The sequence below is a fragment of the Cololabis saira genome, chromosome 20 (assembly GCF_033807715.1).
Source record: "Cololabis saira isolate AMF1-May2022 chromosome 20, fColSai1.1, whole genome shotgun sequence".
NCBI classification, from domain to species: domain Eukaryota; kingdom Metazoa; phylum Chordata; class Actinopteri; order Beloniformes; family Belonidae; genus Cololabis; species Cololabis saira.
The window spans coordinates 19,464,880-19,486,138 of NC_084606.1; the positions used below are offsets into that span (position 1 = coordinate 19,464,880).

The window sequence follows — 21,259 nt, forward strand, 5'->3', positions numbered from 1 at the left end:
TGTGTTTTGGTTTGGATGAAGGCGAATCGATGTGCGTAATAGCATTTCTGTCATACCTGAAAGAAGTTCAGGGATATTTGCCCATCTGCATCTGTGTCCATGGTTTTAAATGTTTCTACAGAAAAGGAAGTAGACAGTGGAGAAGTGTATTTTAAAAGTATTTAACCTCTTAAACTCCTGCAGCATGTACCTTGTTTAGCTTCAGTTACAAATCCTAAAGAAAGATCATGTTTTGTCGGCGATAGTGAAGCATTAAGTTCCCTTTTTTTCCCCCTTTTACTGTTCTGATTGTCCAGCAACTCCTACTAATATATTTATATATTAGTAATATAATCAATAAGTAATATAAGCTACATATGCTCTGAATTGTGTGTTTTATTTTTATTTATTTGATGAAGAATGGTGGATACTAGAGGAGATCTTAGACCTTTCATTTAGTTTGTATTTCATTAGCATCGTCCTATGTATGATTTTATATTATTGCTACAACTATCACTAAAATCTTGTTTAGGAAAGGGTCGCAACATATAAACCAATCATAATCATTGTTTTTTTTATTGCTTATTTATATGCTAATAATCCTTGTTCTCAATCTTTATTTAAAAGATTCCTTCCTTTCCTGGTATGGATGAAATAAGTTTAATTGAAAGAAAAAAAATCCTTCAATTATAAGTTAAGTTGCACTGCAAAAACTAATTTCTAAGAAAGTTTTTCTTACAAATAAGGAGACTATTTTAGACTATTTTCCTAGTTTTAATAATTTTAGTCAAGAGAAATCATATTACCCTATTGGGAAAGATATTTTTCTTAAAAAAAAGGAAACAGTTGACTAGATTGATGCAATATTACATTTATTCTAGGGCGGCTGTTTTTGCAGTGTGCAGCAGGATCTAAATACAAGTTAGTTTAATCGCTTCTGACAAAGACTCGGGAAGACGGCGGTACTGTTACTCACTGAACATCGTCTCCAGCCTGACCAGACAGGTGACAAAGTTGTCGAAGTCGACCGCCATGTCCTCCTCCGTGTAGCGCAGGATGATCAGCTGGAACAGGTGATTGGTCAGCTTGAAACCTGAAGAAGTAAAAACAAACAACCTGACGTGAATAAATCAACTGTGAGCAAAATGCATCTGTCCCAAAATCCGGCAGAACCACTTGTGTTGTTAGGAAACGCTTCCTTTTTCTTGTAGTCACACAAAAAGTAACGGTACCTGCAGATTCAAGAGCCATCCTCATCTCGTACGAGCTCATGGTGCCGGATTTGTCCAAGTCGAACTGTCTGAATATGGTCTGGCATGGCACAGGCAGGAAAAGACGGAACACAATATGGAAACAAATGACATGTATTAACCAGGTGTCCAAATATACACCATATTTAAATATGTTTTAACAGCTTTTTCAAAAGCTGGACCTTTTTGGTTATATGCTTTTATTTGCTGCCCTTGCTTTTCATGTTACCTGCAACCGTCATCCAGCACTTCATTCTCACTAAACATGAACCCAGCTGAGGACTTTAGTGCCTAATAATTACTTTACACTAAAAAGACAAGCAAACATAAGGCAGAGGCTTCCCCTCAGACCCCCCCCTCACCCACCAGGTAGCGTTTGACCTTCTCCCAGAGGACGTGGAACTCCGTCAGGCCCAGCTTGCCGCTGCCGTCTGTCTGAGCGAAGACGCTGAGGAACATTTCATGAATTTTTTATATCGTCACAGTTGGTTAAAAGGCAGAAAACGTAGGCAGGAGCCTTATTTAAATGAGAAAAAGAAAGAAAAGAAGCTGTTCTAACTCTTCAGCAGCGTTTCAAGGATACGTCCATGAGGTTTACCATACTCCGACAAGCTTCTTTTGTGAATCCATCCGTCTTCAGGTCTTTATCTGTTTTTAGGAGAACGAGCAGACACATAGATTTTAATTACTGAGACATCCCAGAGAGGGATTTTCAACAGTGCAAAGGCAGAATTTCCTGAACTCTGTTACTGACGTTTACTGATGATCCTGTTGAGTATCGTTTGCAGCTCTGTGACACTGATCTCCATGTCCTATTGGTCCAAACAAAAGTCAGTCAAACTGAGCACTCGACTCGGCTCCTGCTCTCCCTCCTGCAAGTGTACGGGGGGGGGGGGCACTTACAGATCCTGCCAGCTGTCTGAAGAGGTTCTTGAAGCTTGCATCAATCTGACCCTCATCCAGGGGAGTCTGAAACGCAGAAAAAACACATCTGTCTCGTTTCAGCTGCTTTCAGCCGCTTAATGCGATTTTCCTGACCAAAGCAATTCACGCAATTGTGCAAAAACAAGAGCATGAATAATAAGCACCTCTGGTGGAAGCTCTGCTATGACGTCATCATCGAGCTCCCTGATTTGGAAAAAAAGATGAAAAAGTCAGTTTTTTTGAGCAACCTCCAATATTTGTATTCATCAGTGCCCACGAGGAGTAAAAGACTCACAAAGCAATTATGCAGCAAAATCAAACGCCTGAGCATAAATATAGCTTTAGAGCTGCAGTTAATCACAGCTGGACAAAAATAAACAACGCAACTGGTTTTCTCCACAAAACACGGCCCCCCTACGAACAAAGCTGCTCTTCAGGGCTCTCTGGGGCCACGTCATGGGTACTCACTCCGAGTCTGCCGGCTTTTCGGAGAAAACCCTGAGGCAGAAGTCGGCTTCTTTGTGGGGCTCAAAGGTGGAGGGGACGATGACGTACTCCCCGGCCGGCAGCTGCAGCCGCGAGCTGACCTCCCTCAGGTTGATGAAGAGCTCGGAGCGCGCGCTGGAGGCATGAGTGAGGAAGAAATCCCGCTTGAGGTGGATTCCGGATCTCCCAGTATGCTACGAGTGACGGAGCAGCGAGTTAGCAGGCATTTCAAATTGGTTTAACATAATTATCTAAATGATAAATGTAAATATTATGTAACATAAAAAAAGGGAAAGAAAGAGGAGAAAAACCTCATACCTCCTTAGGAACCTGCAGAAATGACAGAAGAGAACAATATCATCAGTGACAAATACAGAGAAAAGGCCAAACGATGTGAACAATGACAAGACTTTTAGCTGCCGACCTCATAAACAGCAAACCCGATGGTCTCCATGTCTTTGCCCTCCCGTCGCTTCTTTCTGCGGTCTTTTTGCATGAGACCAACCAAAAAGCTGCACTCGGGCTCGCCGGAGGTGTCCGGGTGCTGCAGCGTGATCTTGAACTGAGGATTCAGCCAAAACGTTGCTGCAGGAAAGAGGTGAGAAGTCTAATCAGGGAAATAATCCAAAGCATCCTTTCGTTATTATACAAAAAATGATTTCACATTTGGTGATGATAAAATACAATATTTAATTACAATATTTACAATATTTAAGTTAATATTTAACTATTTCAAGTTTAAGTTCCCACTTGTTTTTTAATCCATCCTTTTGTTGCCCTTCTCTTTTCCTCCCTTGTATTCCTACCTGGGAAGTTCCTGCAGCCTCCAGCCGTGCTGCCTCTCCTCCACTCCCCCTGATACAGCGAGGAGCTCCACTTCTTCATCTGGCTGTTGTGCAGGGCGTCCGCTGTCAGGTTGCAGATCTCCAGACGGTTGAACTCACGCAGGAAGTCGCTGAACGACATCCTGGGACACGGAAATAGCGCTGGCTTGAGTAATCTTGTCATTATTTTTCCAATCACAAAGTTCAGACGTGGAGCCTTGTTTCTCAAACGTAAAAAGATTTATAGACACAGTATAGTTCACACAATGCAAATCTTAGCATACTAAAAAAAAATATAGATGAATGTGTATGGTTAAAAAACAAACAAAAATATCCAATTCCCGCCATGCTCACCAGAATTCACCATCTTCGCTTCGGTTTTGCAGCCGACTTCTAACAGAGCGATCCACATTGTCCCACTCTCTGGAGCTGAGGAGTTCACAGGGATAACAGCAGAAAAATAATCACTTTTTACACTATAAATAACGCTAGAAACAACTTTAGTCCAAGGTCTGAGTGAGATTTAGTCTCCAACACAGAGAGGTAGTAGTAGTAGTATAGTATACTATAGTTTATACTACATACTGTGCATGTCAGCCTTCTGAAAACTGAGAGTGAACATGCAATTACTGATAATGGGTTTAATGAGTACAAAGTAGTTAATGAGTTTTACCACATTTGAGAGTTTAAATGGTCTATCAACATGCAATGTTACCTGTCTGGAGATCAACGAGACCACATTTCTATCTGAGTCTATTGCAAGACCAGGCAGTAAATCTTTCATGCTTATACAATGCAATAAAAGCTGTAACCCAGTTTTGCAGCGGTGAATATAGTATGAAGTCGTGCAGACGTCATCTGCCAACTGACTTCCCCAGTAGACAAAAGTATCTAAAGCTAGCAGAATGTCTCTGTGGGACCATGTGACCCAACAGGGCTGTTTTTGGTTTTCCACCTGGAGAAGAGGGCAAAGACTGTCAGCTTCCTCATCTTCACGACTTTATTTAAAAGCTGTTTGTTGCTTTTTTTTAACTAAAGCACACAGCCTACTCCAAGCTAACAATAGTGAGAGCAAGCAAAGAACGTGTGCTTCAACTTCAAATTTGATCCAAAACTGAACATCATGCAGGATGGCCAAGCTTTCATAATAGCTACAGTATAAATTAAGATTCTTTTAACACTTTCAGGACTGCTCAGTCGATTCGTGAGGCATCATTGCCAGGAGGAACAAAGGCCTGAAAATGTGACCAATAAAACAAGTGACATGATATTATGAAACCCTGCAGCCATTTTTCCAGGCTGACCTATTCTTCGGCCCATTTATGAGAAAAACTCGAAAAATCCAGCTAAAGTCCTTCCCAAATTAGGTTTTCTAAACTCATTTCACAGGCCGTAAATACTTAATTTCATCGGCATCTAAGCAGGATTCAATTCTGTGAAAAAATGTCTTGTTTAAAAGATTTGTTAATGTCAGACTCCTTGACACAGCTTTTGAAGCCAATCACTCTCAAAAAGAAGATGATTTGATTAGTGTTTTCTTTTTTTTAAGTTACTTACTTATCGCTCCAGGAGCCGGTCCACTCCACCTCTCCCCATGGGTTCCTGATACGAACCAGCTTTGTCAGATTTCCTCTGTACACCACCTAAAGGGCCAAGAAAGACACATTTGTATTTGCATCTTTTTATATATGCACATACTTGAAATTAGTCAGAGATGAATTATTTAAACTCTAACAGGCCGTGTGAAGGCAACCAGTTTTCACACATCTTTGACTTTGAGTTATATTTCAAATTCATTTCATACAACTGCATTATTTCTTATTTCTTCGTGGGATAACGAACTACTTTATATTTCACACTACTTTGTGTTTAACTTTGACTAAGACCTAAACTAAAGTAAACTTTTACAGCACTTAAAAGCAGTCTCAAAAAAATTGGATTAATATCTTAGACTAGATAGTAAAAGATCATCCAATGACACTTCATTCTTTCTTCGGTCCACCCGTTTACTTTTCAACCTGCTAATTATTTCTGGGGATGAAATTGAGCATTTTAAAAGGAGCTCGAGGCCAGATTGAGGCAGGATTTATGAAAAAAATCTGTACACATTTTAAGTTTTCTAGTAATAATGTCAGATGAAGCGTTCCAAACCAAAAAGAATGAGTCCTCTAGTGTATCTCTCCGTTGCCTTGAACAGGCTGTGTGCTGCAAAATGTGCTGCAATTCGGTCCCGAATTTCCCGCGCTGGGCTGCGGATGTGACGTCACATGACGCTGCATGCACGTTCTCCCCGTTCTCCCGTGCCGGCTTCGCTGTTGGTTGCAGTAACCCCGACGGCCGTCGTGGCTAATGGTGGCGCTAGAGAGTCTCATTTCTTAAAAGGATGCTCCTTTAAATAAAGCTGTTGAAAATGTACTACATTGTGGCGTTAGTTAAAGTGTACACGGTAGCACATGTCATGTATTTTGGAGTTCTTTATTATGTGTTGATATTGTTTTCGTGTTTTCTTTTGCAGGTGGAGGGAAATTGTTAGATCTGTTCAAACCATTGACCTTAAAACACAGCATTAGGTCACATGACTTATTGGTTTCTGAAGAGCAGTTTTAAAGCCTCTTTTTCTTCGTGCTGAGCGCAGCCATGCGCCTGCTGTACGTCAATCAAAGTTTGACTACCTTTGGCCACCAGCTCCTTCAGCTGATCAGATGAGACTGACTCGCTTATGGAGCCAGCCTCCAGTGGCCAGTCGAAGAACTGCAACAAATCTTAGTACCGAGTGGTTGGCACCTGCCATCGTAGCCGGGAGCTTTATCCAAAAGATATTACCATCTTTTGTTCTCATTGGTAAAAAAACGATGTTTCTGTGTTGCGGCTCACCTCGTCCACAGCAGTCACGGAGTAGGCGTGTCCCTTGACCAGCTTCTTGAAGGTGACGGCCTCCATGTCGTGGGAGCTGGTGATCTGAAGATGAAACAGTTGAACGGAGGTCAACGCCCAGGCTCATTCGTAATCGTCTGTACAGTGAGACGGTTTGAGTATTTCAATCACAGATGTGGTGCAAGTTAAGTCATCTGATCGCGTGCTGTACTGAGATTCGGCCACTGCGTGGTCACATTTAGTTCAATCATAGCTTTTTAAAGATGCTTTTAAATGTATGTATGTCTTCAGTCGTGTTTGAGGGGCATTAACCCGACCCACTACCCCCGTGTTAACTCCCCCACTCTTCATATATCAGACAAATATTAAGATTCAGCTCTGCTAGTTTCAACATTTTTGCCATTTCATCCCATCTGGGAAAAAAAAACTGGTATGTTTGTTCTGGCAACCCAAACTGAGAAAGGACGCATGTTGATTGCAGAGACTGTCCTTCACCACAACAGAGTTCATTGCTCCCCGTCTGCAAACAAATGTCTTAAGTCCAGCCAGAACCCTTGACACACGATGGCACGATGTTCACTGCCCTGTCCTGCTGCACGCAAGTCAGTTTTCCCCATAATTTCTTCCCCAGTCTTAAACCACTACTTATTTGTCTGTTATGAACTCCTGATAACTTTGAGAAGCTGGGATCTGTTGGAAAGTCTTTATCAAATTATAAAAATGAGAATTTGCAACTCCCTAAAGCTCTAAAACCAACACTGCCTCAGTAGTTCTTCGAAGGACACCGCGTGTGGTAGCTGAGGAGAACATCCGCGGTAGTTTCCTGCAATCTAAATGTCCTCATTCCTGTGTGATGCATCGTTTCAGCTCCTCTGCCGTTTCACGCCTCCTTTGATGCACGATACAATTAGAAAATGTCCCGACTGCTTTCAGCAGGTGACAGCAGGTCTGGGCTACAGGTAACACAGTTTAGCATTCAGACTCTTCTACTATGTAGCCACGCTTTTAAATTACAAACAGAAGGTGGTTTTCCATCTTTAAGAGTCTGAAGTTTGTTTTCAGATTCATAATGTCCCCACAGTTTTCACCAAACGATAGCCTGTTGAAGTTTCCCTGCTGCATTTCCTTGGGTCGGGTGATGAATGAATGCCGCGGTACTGACGTCGATGGAACAGCCGAGCAGGGATCCTCTCTCGATGGCTCTGCCGATGATGCCGAAGAGGTTCGAAGGCGCCTTCCTCAGCTCGTACATCTCCGTCACGCCCCCCGTGAAGTCCTCAAAGCCCTCGGACGTGCTCCCACCTGAAAGAGCCTCATAACAGCCATTCAACCTGCAACACAACGAGGTTAAAAGAGGTCCGTGAGCGGCGCATTGATGGAGGGGAGCCACAGAAGTTATGGGTACGCTGCATAGCGAGTTGATAATGTTAAAATCTGAAAGTTAAATGACTGTCGGTTCCTTAACGAAGCGCAGAACCACAATTATATAAAGTTTGCACCAGTTTGACACTCATGTGGGAATCCCTCTAAACTTGGCAGACACATTCTTGAATGAACAATGCTGTGATTCACTCACGCAGCTGAGACCACAGCTGTCCACAGGAGCAGCTGCGCTCTTGCATAACCTGATGACAGCGTTCAGAGAGCTTCAAGAGTATCTCACTCGTTCCCCACACTAAAATTGTCTACATACAGTTCCCAGATTTAAACCAGAAACCTTTCACCATTTTAAATGTTTTCCTTAATAATTAGCACATGCAAATGACTGAAAACAGCAGCAAAACATGTGTCCTCGTATTTTCAAAATATCTCCAGATATTTTGCTGTTGCAGCTTCTTTTTTTAATGACTAATTATTTTTTTCTAATGCTAACTGTTCAACGGAAAAAATGTACTGTATGACATTGTTGACGGTGGTTTTTCTTTTGTTGATATCTGTAAGTCAGTTCCTCAACCCAACTCAAACCAGTGATCGCTTTTTAAACTAGCTAAAAACTAAACCTTAATAATTTTACAAACTAGAAAATGAAAAAAAAAATCTAATTTATAATAGGTCTGATCTCCAGCGAGGCAAACTGAACGTTTACTAACAAAAACTGCATATCCCTCCGGTCCGGTGTGTTACCCTGGACCACCACCAGGTGTCACACTTGAGCAGAAGAAGCTCAGTCCCAGAAAAGAAAACTGAAACCGAAACTTCAAGCAGCCTCTTTCTTAGGAAAAGCTGGATTTATCCCTCTTTTAAAAAAGGTAGGATTTCGAGGGAACTAATATTATTCAGTGGGAAAAAAACAGGATGTCTCAGGTATATATTTACTAAGCAAAGAGTTGTCACTGATCTGTTAAAAGGTTTTGAGATGTTGTATTTCTAATCTTTAAAGCATTAAAACAACAAAATGTATGCATTTAAAACGACAATATCTGCTTCTTGGTCTGTTGTGCTATTTACTAGCAACAACATATAATTTGGTGTTTAGTAAAACATACAACAACATTTTTCAGCCGTCTTTCAGCCTTACTTGGCGTAAGCCTTTTCCAGCAGAGCACTCCAGAACTCAGTTCCCTCGGCTGAGTGGACAAACAGCAGCTTCCCATCCTTCACCGGCAGCCGATCGTCAATCACCACCTCGACCCACTCCCCAAACTGCCAGAACTGCATGAAAGAGAGCACACAACAAGTATAATCCTTAAAATCAGCTATAATTCTCCTTCGGTCTGCACGCTCTTATCACTCTGACATGAACGTCGTTTCAGGATGTGCCTCAATCAAGACTCTATGTACCTGTCCAGAAGCAAAATAATTCTTCTGTTGGGTCCAGTTAAACCAAACTAAAGGTAATGGTACTGTGTAGCAGGGAGCGGTGGGGCCTGCATGACTTGGAGGGGGAACAGGGGGGTGTGGAGGGTGAACCGCTACACATACATAGCAGATGGAGCCAAAGTTTCAACATCAGATGACTTGGATTCATTTCTGGATTGCATAATGAACAAACAGTGCTTCTATCATGATTAACAGAGTAATGAAAAGAGAGAGATGCAGGAAAAACAACTCATCGTGCTGAGGGACAGTTTTGAACCAAGTCTTAGTCTGTGCAGCAGGTGAAACAATCCAGATGAGCCCCAGGTTTATTTCTGTTTTCAGATTACATTAAAAGTTCAACTCAACCCTGATACATTAGAAGTTTCACACAAGATTGTGTTTTTTTTTTTTTGATTTGTTAACTAAAAAGGAAAAAGCCAGTCGTTTACAATACATGTACTAAAAGTTTAAAACGTGAAAAATGACTTTCAAAATAAAGGTTTTAGCTCACAATCCCTCCAGTTCTCCCCTCATGGTGTCTTACTGTCCAGCAGGGGGCGGTATAGACCAAAACACTTAAAAACGACAAGACAGAAGCTGCTGGGGGACTAATTGCAGAGTCAAGAGTCCTTTTTGGCACCAGAATACGTTGTCCAACAACAAATAAACTATCTCAGTTTATGATCTGGTCCTTGTCAGACTCTAATATGTTACTGATGACTCTGCTGAATCATTCAAACACAACCAAAAGATGTGCGTGACGTCTAAAAATCGAATCAGATGACTTGGCCTCCGTTTTTATAGTCAGCACTTTGTCTAATGAAGAGAAACACACAAGAACCGAACTCCCAACTGGACCAGCAACCCGTGCAGTGCAGAAACTGAAACATGCACGAGAGTCAGCATCACACTTCTCCCAGTTGCATTCTGTTACCGAGGTGCAAATAACATCCTGGAGATGTGAAACAGCTTCAAGAGGAGGCCTACTGCCTAAAAAATTAATATAAAAAATTCCTAAACTGTATAGACTACAGGGCCTTTTCCTGATTAGAGCGGTAATCCTCGATCAGAACAATCTGCACACAAGCTTCTACAAACTAAAAAGAAACCTCAAGCCCTCAACATGCCTTTGCAGAAGAGCGTGAAAGAAGTTGCAAAACTGTTATTGGAAAATGAAAGACAGCTGAAGATCATCTGGAACCACGATTCCACGTTTGTGTGCATTTACAGAATGACCATCATGGCGCCATCTAACCCGCTGTGACAACATGCTAAAAAACATCATGTCAATTAAAAACATTAACATTGTTCCTGCTTTTTAATAGTTAAATTAACATAAACTGCCAGTTTATATTGGCAACTAAGATAAGAGCCAACTGCTGCAATTTCCACACAGTTAGTGAACAAATGACTTCATTTTTATGCATTTTGCAACCCTGCACACAGCTTCTGTCTCAGTGCACAGCTTGAAGGGCTCCAAGAAGCCGCTCATGTTTAAAAGGCTGCCTTTTATGTCCCACTGGGTTACTCTGCAGGCCCTTCAGACATAAATCCACCTCTGGGAGGAGCCGCTGACGCCAATAAAAACTCACTCGGCAACAAAAACTCTCAAATTCATACTTGCTCCGAACAAAAGCCCAAGCACACACACGCACACTGGACGTATTCTTCCACAAGGAAACTGGTCTAACGTGAACTCTTCCCACATTCGTGTCACGACTTCTTCCTTCACAGCCTTCAATTCAACAAACTGCCCGGCCTCCTCGTGCAAGAATAAGAGCCTTTGCTGAGGATGTACTAAATTATTCCGCCTCAGTTTCATTTGTTTCTGGGTGCCTTTCTTCTCTCTTCCTGCATTTTAAATAGATTACAGCCCCCATGGCCAAAACATAACAACATTTTAAGGATGACTCATTCAGGTCTGGGTAATTTAACCAAAGGCTCAAAAAGGATCCAAACTCTTACAAAAGACAAAGAGGAGCCAAACATTCTCACAGATTAGCAGTAAAAAAGACCAAAAGAAGATGAAACTTAAAAATCACTCAAGTAAAAAGCAAAACAGAGGGATGAAACTACGTAGAAACCCAGTGACATGCATTCATGAGCCATTTCACTTTCATTCATGTACATTAGACACACGTGTGCAGTTAAATGCCCGTTAGAGCAAACTGAGACATTATTTCCACCCATTTAAGCAAAGTTGCAATGGATAAATCACAGCACTGAGTCACTAGAGTCAGCGAACCGGCGTGCATCCATGGGACGGCAGTTATTGATCCTGTTCACGTCTGACGAGTCGGCACAGCCAGCCAGCCAGAGGGGGCTTCAGGGTCTCTCTTTAAAAGACACTGCAGAAAAGTGGTTGAAACACCAGTAATATAAGGGGTATTTGATCTGTGTCAGTGCATAAGAACACACGTTTGACCCCACGCATGCAATATGTGATGCGGTGGGGGGGGGGTATTCTGCTTTGTTTCCTCATTTCTTAATTTTAAGTTATTTCCCAGGATGATGAAAACCTGGTTGGCAAAGCGCCCTCTGCATCAGCTAGAACAGCCAGACGAGCTCCGAGTGCAGATCACAGCAAATGCTATTAACTTAATTGGAAAACTGGAAGAATGACTGCAATAGGCTGGTTCACGGAGAAGTGTCGTTAGTGATATTCAGATTTCGCTGTTCTGTTCTTTCAGAGTGAAAAGAAACAAAAGAAGCATCTCTCCTCTTTTGTCTGAATGATTTTGACTGACACAATAAGCCTGTTTAACATCTGCTGTGTGGATAAACAATCAGGCGGATCAATTATCTCAATTAGAATTAGATTAGAAGATTGCAATTAGATCAAAATAAAGACACACTGCTACATAAAATAGGAAACTCAGCTCTCTCCTTATTGTACTGTGGCGTGAGCTGCATATTTACCATGTTAGAACTGATGTAAGTTTTATTATTTACACTTAAAAAAGGGCTGGGGGGGCTGTTAAGAGCATGCTTTACATGTTTACATCATAAACTATGACCTCGGTCTCTTTTGTCTGCATACGTCTCAAAATATGTCCTTCAGCGAGTTGTTCAGGTTTGCAGTCGTCTTTTTTTCAACCAACTCAGCTTGGATGTATCGTGCTTCTTCATTCTTCTCAACCAAACCCTGAAATTAGCTGTATGTCATTTTGTACTTGTTTTGGGTTGTTTTTTTTCCACAGTATATTCTCATCATTGGACTTATAGTTTCCCCTAAAGTTACTGCTGTACCAGTACTGTCTACTGTTATCTTTCTGGACTAAAAATAACCCAGTAAACTGCAGCGTGTGAGTAGATTATGTTAGTTTCAAACTCTTAGCATGGTCAGAGCTAGACGAAAACTAAAAAGCTTGCCCTTTCAACCAAACATGGGTCCATAAAAATAGGTGGCTATCCACGTCCGTGACCCAGTTATGGTTTATAGTTAATAATATTGTAATAAAGTATGCAGAAGAAGCCAAAGGCACACTAATCAGAGCTTATTTCGCTCCCTGGTTGTGGTACCACATGCAAATATAACGCCTCATTGTATAAACCGCCGCCGTGATACACCGTGAACATCAGCGCCTGCGTCAAGCCCTGAGCTTCACTTTTGCCTGCACTTTTAAGCCCACGCCGAGAGGCTTTTTGGCATTTTACACAAAGCAAAGTTCAGCCAAAACGTGTGGCCAGGAAGCACTCCGGAAAATATTTAGTTTTTATTATCCAAAAGCAGCAGAGCGCAAACTTCAGAGAGAAGATGAGACACTGGTCCCTGTGTTTATAACTGGGACAGAATTAACTGTTAAAGAGGACATGTTCTCATTGGGGGGGGTTATGATGTCATGACGTACAGGTTACACTTATCTGGGTGTGGATTTTATCAGGCTGTGCTTATCATGACTGACTCATTCTGGGCCTGATGGCAGATAACAACACAAAGACTCAGTTTGGAGTCCTTATTATTGCTGGGAAACTCTATTTATTTTAGAGCCTTGCTATCAAACTCAGAACATGGTAAGACTTTAATGGTGTTTGTAGGTAGATGGTGCACACACACAAGTTTTTAATTCCAGTTTGAGTTTTTACCATTTTCCTGACTCATCTTAAAAGTGATCAGTCACACTGACAAAAGTAGCCCGTTGGCCTTAACAGCATTTTCTTAGTTTATCAGAGAGACAATGACGAGGCTATACTGTACTGCCACACCTTGGCACACCTTTTCCTCGAAGGCCAAACACGTTGGATGGAGACTGAAATCCACACGTGAGTGTAGACGGTTGGCCGGTGAAGCTATTCCTTCGGTTTCTCAGAATAACCACTCAAACGTACATTTTCAGCCTAGCTTGAGATCATGAATCCTCGGGGAGATGTTTCCCCTCAGGACTGATCTTGGTCCTATATCCCGCCAGGTCTCCTTAACCCCGTCACTGAAAAGCTTCCCAGATGCTACGTGGGGGATAGGGGTGGGTATTGGGAAGGACCTCACGATACGATACGCATCACGATACTTGAGCCACAATACGATACACATTGCGATATCCCGATTATGCGATATCCCGATTATTATATTCTACATAGTTCACCGAAAAATTAAAAAATGCATTACACATCTTAAAATCCAAGTTGTATATATGTACAGAGATGATAGTGATGGATCATAAAATCCGAGTTGCACGTTCATCAGATTATAGTGACAATTCATGGGACAAACTGAGTCAAAACAATGTTTTATTATAACTATACAAGCTAAAGTTACAACATATTTGTATATGTTTTTCACATTATTTACATCATATGAAATTAACATTAAATTTAGTATGAGGTTGCTTTAATTATGTGGCAAATGATAATAAACACAAGAAAGATGGGTACTAAAACCAAGGACAGGCACAGTGATCAGTCAGTATAGATATAAATCCATAAATAAATAAACCTCTGTCCATTATTTTTCATTTTTTAAGGACAGGCAATTGTGTTATATAAAAAATAAATTATAAAATGAAATAAAACGTGAAATAAAACCTGAGCTCAGTGCAGGGCCCTCCCAGGGTTGGTAGAGAGTGGCAATGCCCAGGACTGTCACTTAGGTAGGAGCACTGGGTGATATAATGGGAAAAAGATCGGGGATAAAAAAAAATAAAAAATTTAAAAATCGATATTCAAATTTTGGATATTGATATTGAATCGGCTGGAAAAGTATCGCGATATATTGCCATATCGATATTTTTGCCCACCCCTAGTGGGGGATGCTGCTCAGCACTTTCCTCCACAAGTGCACATGGGAATTATGGCTTAATGAATATATCTTCATTTCATAAAAACAAAGGATTGTGCTTTTCTTTACACACCGTTGGAGCTTTCCACCCAGTGTCTCATCTTTGCAGACAGTTGTCATGGCAATAGTCTGGTTTTCTTACACCGTCACGAGTTAGATCTTAAGTACACTCAGGTGTATCGCTTCTTAAAAAGGAAATGAGTCACATCAAATACACTGAATACAGCGTTTTGTCAAAGGTGAGTCTGAAACGTAACTCAGTTTAGAAAACATTTTTAAAACAAAGCTCTCATGTGTCCGAGTGGGAAGGGAATGTTGAGTTACCTGGAAGTGGAAGATGCCGGCGTAGCCGTGCTGGAAGCCCTGTCCGTGAGGAACCACTCTGTGGAGGAGGTTGTCGTTTAAGGTCAGCGAGGCGATAGCCGCCAGCAGCCAGCAGTCCCCTGAAGATCCACATAAACGGTTTAATAGACCTGCAGCAGCCACGACCGGTCAAACATTTCACTTCCTGACAGGATGCATTTGCTGATGGACGCCGATTAAAAATGAGACTTCATTCTTTGACTCATTGTATTAAATCAGCAAAGGGAAATTGTGTTGTTGCTGTAAAAACGATCAAAAACAGGTCATGATAAGGAGAAAAAACAGCCGTATTACACAATGGCTGTTATAAAAGTGTGTCACAAGTTATTGCACCAGGCTGGAGCAACTGCAGACACTTTGTTGTTTCTCCAGCTGGTGTGAGGTTGTCCTGCATCTTCAGCAGCCTATAAGATTATGCTTTATGTTCAGTCAGCAAAACTGCAGCCTTCTTCCTTCTAATTAAATACGACTAGTTAGTCATCACTCGTACTGGTCTGTTTTCATACCTCGCGTCATTTTGCTCTAATAAGATACAGGAAACCACTCTTCTTCCAACAGGCAATCACATATCAATTGGAAGATTACTACAATAGTTTCCTGTCAAATTAGTACATTCTTCCATTTTTTTCGTAAAGAAAGTAATACCACCACCCATAGATGGAAAGAAAGAGGGAAACAAGGCATTAATTATAAATGAAGCTCTGTGTGGAAATTACAAAAAGAAAAAAGCATCTCAGGCTGTTGATTGCTCATTTTTAATTCCTCCTCTAAAGATGGGTAAAGCTGGAATTTCAACTCATTTAAGGATTTAAAGTAGCATGCAAGTGTCCGCCTGCTGAAATCTCTCAACACATAAAAGAGGGAAGAATTTGGGGCATTCAAGTGACAAAAACAGACAGATTTGTGTGCAGTTCCTCCAAAGACTGACAGTGCAAATCTCTGAAAGTTGATGCTACATGGGGGACGATCGCTTCGGCCGGGAGAGGACTGAAATTCAGATTTCAGACTCAGATTCCCACAACAACGCAGATCTTTGTCCAGAAGGAGGTTTGTGTTTTTCACAGAGCAGCAAATATGATATGTCACCAATATCTATCAATAACCAAGAGAAGTCCACGACTCAGGCCAATGCACATATTTCTGCGACCGGCCCAAACGGTCAGCAACGAGCTGTGGCATGTAGACGTGTACTTGCAAAACAGCACGGCAGAAACAGAGACAGAACCATTCCCACGGCAGAGACTCCTACACCGTACCAGGAAAAGCTGAATTATGATCAGGGCAAAATATTCTGGAAATGACTTAAAGCATCCATCCATCAATCCATTGTAGGTCACAGGGTTTATCACAGGTGTGTTTCAGAGAAAAGGGAGGAGTATACCGAGAGACAACAGAGACAACACTCAGCAGGCACAGGGAGAACCTAAAAACGCCACACAGGAAGCTCTCGAGGAGATGGTCCTAAAGCCTAAAGAGGAAAAGTTCCTAACGACGTCATCAAAAACAGCAAAGATATCATTATTCAAGTATCTGTATTAATTCTTACTTTCTGTTCTTGAAGAATATAAATTATGATGATCAAACACAGCCTTGAAGCTGTCCATCTTTCCAACTTTTTCCACAATCTTTGTACTTTTAGCTCTGGTCTGGCGTCCATAATTTTAACTAGATCAATATTCTTAACCATCTTCATATAATTACGATATTATGAGATTTTTTTTGCCAACGATGCTCAACAGTCTTGATGTAAACTCGGGTGCCTGAGGTCCTAATATCTTAGCAAAAGATACAAGTAAACTCATCTTTCTCTTACTTTTAATCGGATCTGTCCAAATGTAATCTTATAAGTTTGAGTTTGAGTTTGAGTTTATTCACAATACCAGAATAATAATTATAATAATACAATTGAATTAAATGGGTAAAGTGAATGGGTCCCCCAAGGAAGCTAGGAAAGCTTATAGGTGGGGGCCCATAGTTCATATAAGGGTGAGGGTACAGTCAATAGTATAAGCAGTTACCATCCATAAAGAGATGGTGATGGATAAATGCATACAAGTACACAAAAAAACACTTAACATACATACTTAACATTACATACACATACAGTCACACACACATACGTCCCAGCAGTCCATGAAGAAGCATTTTAAATTATATATAGGTTAGTAAAAGATTATTTTTTAGTTGTCTTTTAAACTTGGAGATAGAACGCAACACCTTGAGGCGATCATCAATCCCATTCCAAATCTGCGGCCCCCTGCAAACAACACTCATACTGGCGCGCACATGTCGGCGACATTTCCCTAATATGAGTGGTTTGATTCTTGTTTGGTATGTGTGCTGAGGACTGGAGATTGGCACAAGACTACTAAGTCTAGGGTTGAGCCTATTGACAATTTGAAACATAAGACAAGCATTATGATAATTGTTTAACTCAGCCAGTCTTAGTAACTCAAAGCGGTGAAATAGAGGGTGGGTGGTAAGTCTTCTTAATCTTTCGATAAAAAGATTGATTAACAGAAGATCTTCAGTTTCTTTATGAAGATGACTCTTTCCGGCCCTCCACAGAACACAGAGAAGATTTAATGATACGATACTACCGCCCAGGCTCTCGCAGGACTCCGACTGCACCTGGCAATTAGGCTTTATGGCTCTTGCCAACTTCCCCACTTTCATTAGTTCTCAAGTATCCTCCTCTTGCTATTCCCCACAAACACACCACTGTCAAACAGCAACACTGACACAGCTGGGAACTCCTCCTGCGAGTCTTACCGAGAGCTCCCTGACAGATGTCTGTGCGGGTCGCCCCATCTACGATGAATTCAGGCCGCTTGCAGATCTCCTGTTACATAAAACACAAATACAAACAGGAAAACAGACACATTAGAATGTTTTTCTTGCCCTGAGATATATGTTTTTACAAACATGTTTCTTGTAAAAATGCCTTTTGTAGCCGCAAGAACAACAGAGGAAAATGTTGCTGGCCGTCTCCCTTGACGCAAGAATACCTACTGTATCTCTTTTACAGGTTTCTGACCTAAAAAAAACTTTAACTTTAACTTTAAAAAGGAGCTTGCAATTTTAGTTTTTTGATAAAAAAAAAAGTTGTTCATTTTAAAAACATACAGACATCTTTCAAGAAGGCATGAATTCCTAAGTAAAAAAACTGCCAAACACTGCTTTTAGACACAAATCAAGACAGCAGGTAGGAGTAAATGTTTAAATTCCTTTGAGTTAACGTTAGCCCCCATTCAGACTGCTTTTTACTCATCGGGATGCTTCAGAGCGAGAACTCACGGAAAACACAAACATCTGCTTTGTTTTGGATGAAACACACTTAAACCATCATCACACTATGATTACACCTGGGTTGTAAGCCCCGCCCACTATCAGTGTTATACAACTTGAGTATGACGAATAATGTTATGGGGTTTTTTTTCATGCAAATTATTTTGCATGTTTCCTTCTCTGTATAATGTATTTTGTTAACTTGTAAATTATAAAAAGAGTCCGGCTGTCAGGCTGGGTTCAAGCCAACGCAGAATGTGCAGAATATCCTGATTTTCATTTTGGCTCCCACGTTAACAGAGTATCTGCACGAGCTACGTGACATGCACATCCCAGATGTGCCTCGAGCAGATGTGCTGACTGTGTTTTCACTCTGAAGTAAGAATCATGAACATGGTTCTCAGCAAACGTGCACAGCTAAAACATTTGTTGGTCTTTATATGAGTAACTCTTGTATAATTTCCATCATCGCTTCAGTGCCCAAACCAAACATCAAAGACATTAAGTATTAACTATTATTACAATAATAATGTCCTGACCAGTCACCAGTACGCTTCATGTGCATGTTACTGGTCTTCAAGCATTATAAAATGTGTGTTTTTTTTATATATTAAGAATTAAGAAAAATAACAGTTTCAATGTCATTTTAAGGATGATTTTATTGCATCTCAACTCTCTACCATTAACTGCCTAAATCAACAACAATGAAACCAGCTCAGAGACTCAAGGAAGCAACGATGGAAGAAAACTAAACGAAGCCGGACGTGCAAAAGACCAAAGAAAGGTAAATATTTGTGACGTAAAAGCGACTTCACATCCACACTTATAGGGAGACCCACTGGGTTACGAAAAAATAATAATTTCTCTGAGTTATAATTTAGCATTCAATTTTAGTCAAAAAGTATAAAGTAGACCCAACTGACTAACTCATTTTCATATGTTCCAACTGGTGCTCGAGTCCTCACTAAGACCAAAAAACTGGATAACATCAGTCCAGCTCTGAGGTCTTTACACTGGCCGTCTGTCCTTCAGAGGACAGACTGCTGGTCTATAAAGCTCTGAAAGGTCCAGGACCAAAATACATGAGTGACCTCCTGACCCAGCATGAACCTTCCAGACCCCTCAGGTCATCTGGATCCGTTTTTTTTTTTTTTATCAGTAAAAACCAGACATGGAGAGGCTGCATTCAGCTTCTTTGCTCCACGTGTCTGGAACAAACTCCCAGAAATACTGAATACAATACTTGTATCTATTGTTCTTATTTACATTTTAAATCATGCTTTTATTTATGTTTGAAAATCTTTGTAAAGCACTTTGAATCACCTTGAGGTTTCATATGGAAATAAACATGCCTTGGTATCTAAAGTGGGGCTGAATATTGAAAAAATGTCTAACTGCATTTTTTATGACATAAAGCGGACCACAAATCAGTAGCCGCAGCCTAAAAGAACATCTCTTTTATCCAGTTTTCTATGGATTTATACCCCTTACTTAGCCAAGGTCTTGACAGAAAGACATTTTTTGAGCCAAGAAGTGGTTAATGACTCAGACATTGTGGTTTGTTTCACAAACCTCACACGTTTTCAGTCATTAGTACACCGGTCTGTGGCGTTTCTTTACATGTTGGTAAAAGTTCATAATGTACAATATAATTGCAGACTTTGTCATTTCCATTTTGAATTTGATTCACAGCCCTATTCTAAAATGTAAATATTTCCCCATTTTTACTCAAATATACTCTAAACTTTAAGTATGCTATAAAACGTGGAATTGATTAACACGCCCAGCAGAATATCATGATAATCTCCATCTACAACAAAGCCTCAAACCCGTCTTTTCTCACAGTAATTCCTGTTTCACTGTGAACCGACCTCTGCAGCACACTAAGTAGTAAGAAACCCAACATGAAGCTATAAATAGAAATATTCTATTTCCCCGCACCCCATAAACACGTACAAACCAACAGACACGTGGTTGGATTCATTCAAACACACAAAGCATCTCACGTCCAGGCTGACGCCCTCTTCTCAGGATCAGCAAGGGCTTCTGGGGGGGAAACACGACTACCGAGACCCCTTTGATGCCGCGTAAATATTACAGAGCCTCCTATGTTTTATGAAGCAACTAACGTTTTTAAGAGTCCAGACCTCAGGAAGCATTTGCACCTTCAGGTCAATCACATATTCATCCATGTGCACACTGGGTGGTCTTGAAAAAGCTAAGAGGCCATAGTCACGCACATGATCCCAACCCCTCGCAGCGATTCAGATCACAACTGCTGGCCATCTACTATTACAGGACTGTTGTGGCATGTGCACATCCAACTGTAATCAGAGTGTACTGTCTTGCATAAAACCTAACCGCAAGGAAAATTCTGGTGTATTTATACTGTAATGGGGCGAGCATGAGCGTGGGGGAGAAAGAGATACAATGAGAGGGACAAAACAGTTATGAAGAAACTACCCAGTCAGAGGAGGAAGATGTGATACAAACTTCCTCTTGCGAACCTCAGAAAGAAGAAACAAAACTAACAGATGATGATGAAACATTAAGTGTAAATCTTCCAATCATCAGAGCAACAGCATACGTGAAGTTGCCCGGCAACAGATGCAAGTCTGTCGGGAAGTGTCGCTTAAGGGGGTAATAAAAAAAAAGCTAAAAGATAATTTCTCCATAAAACTGCTATTAAGATTATTGACAAAGTCTAAATGTTCGTGTCTGTACTTCCTTTTTTCCCGAAAGTCACAGAGGACCACATTTGCATTTTCTGAAAATGCTTCTTATACAACTGCACGCCACATACACTTTATTTTCAGGGGTGGACATGCATTTTTGATGCTTGCCATTAAAGCAGACATGGACGGAAATGCAGAAAAAGAAAAGTGCAATGCTTTTTGTAGGTATCCAGCTTCTTTATTCACATTTAAAGGCAGATATATTTTATTGTGGATTGAAACTAGCAGAAAGCAGCCTGAAAATACAGTTTAAGGTCTTTACACATCGATTACTGGGAACCAAGAGCCAATCTCATGGTGCATTAAACTCCTTAGCCAGAGTTTGATGAGGGTTCCAGTGAGAAAGCCAGCAAACGTTTGCAACATTGCAGCACAATATTGCAAAACTGTTTTCAATTTGATTTGAAGAAAACTGAAACCAAAGTGCACAATTTAAGTTACTGATAATACTACATACTTCAA

The 21,259-nt window shown here is 40.9% G+C and overlaps 1 protein-coding gene across 1 annotated transcript in view; it reads right to left on the minus strand.

Annotated features, from left to right (window-relative positions):
* Positions 1–21,259, minus strand: part of capn1 (calpain 1) — a 29,035-nt gene that overhangs the window by 2,065 nt on the left and 5,711 nt on the right. The window contains exons 3-21 of the mRNA XM_061710526.1: positions 17,547–17,616; positions 14,736–14,854; positions 8,856–8,989; positions 7,500–7,668; positions 6,338–6,421; positions 5,021–5,106; positions 3,818–3,892; positions 3,446–3,606; positions 3,064–3,224; positions 2,958–2,969; positions 2,622–2,833; positions 2,318–2,357; positions 2,133–2,198; positions 1,984–2,041; positions 1,813–1,877; positions 1,596–1,664; positions 1,212–1,290; positions 956–1,072; positions 57–115 (exon numbers count right to left, since the gene is read on the minus strand). Of these exons, the coding sequence (XP_061566510.1) occupies positions 57–115; positions 956–1,072; positions 1,212–1,290; positions 1,596–1,664; positions 1,813–1,877; positions 1,984–2,041; positions 2,133–2,198; positions 2,318–2,357; positions 2,622–2,833; positions 2,958–2,969; positions 3,064–3,224; positions 3,446–3,606; positions 3,818–3,892; positions 5,021–5,106; positions 6,338–6,421; positions 7,500–7,668; positions 8,856–8,989; positions 14,736–14,854; positions 17,547–17,616 (1,836 nt within the window). The remainder of the gene's footprint in view (positions 1–56; positions 116–955; positions 1,073–1,211; positions 1,291–1,595; positions 1,665–1,812; positions 1,878–1,983; positions 2,042–2,132; positions 2,199–2,317; positions 2,358–2,621; positions 2,834–2,957; positions 2,970–3,063; positions 3,225–3,445; positions 3,607–3,817; positions 3,893–5,020; positions 5,107–6,337; positions 6,422–7,499; positions 7,669–8,855; positions 8,990–14,735; positions 14,855–17,546; positions 17,617–21,259) is intronic.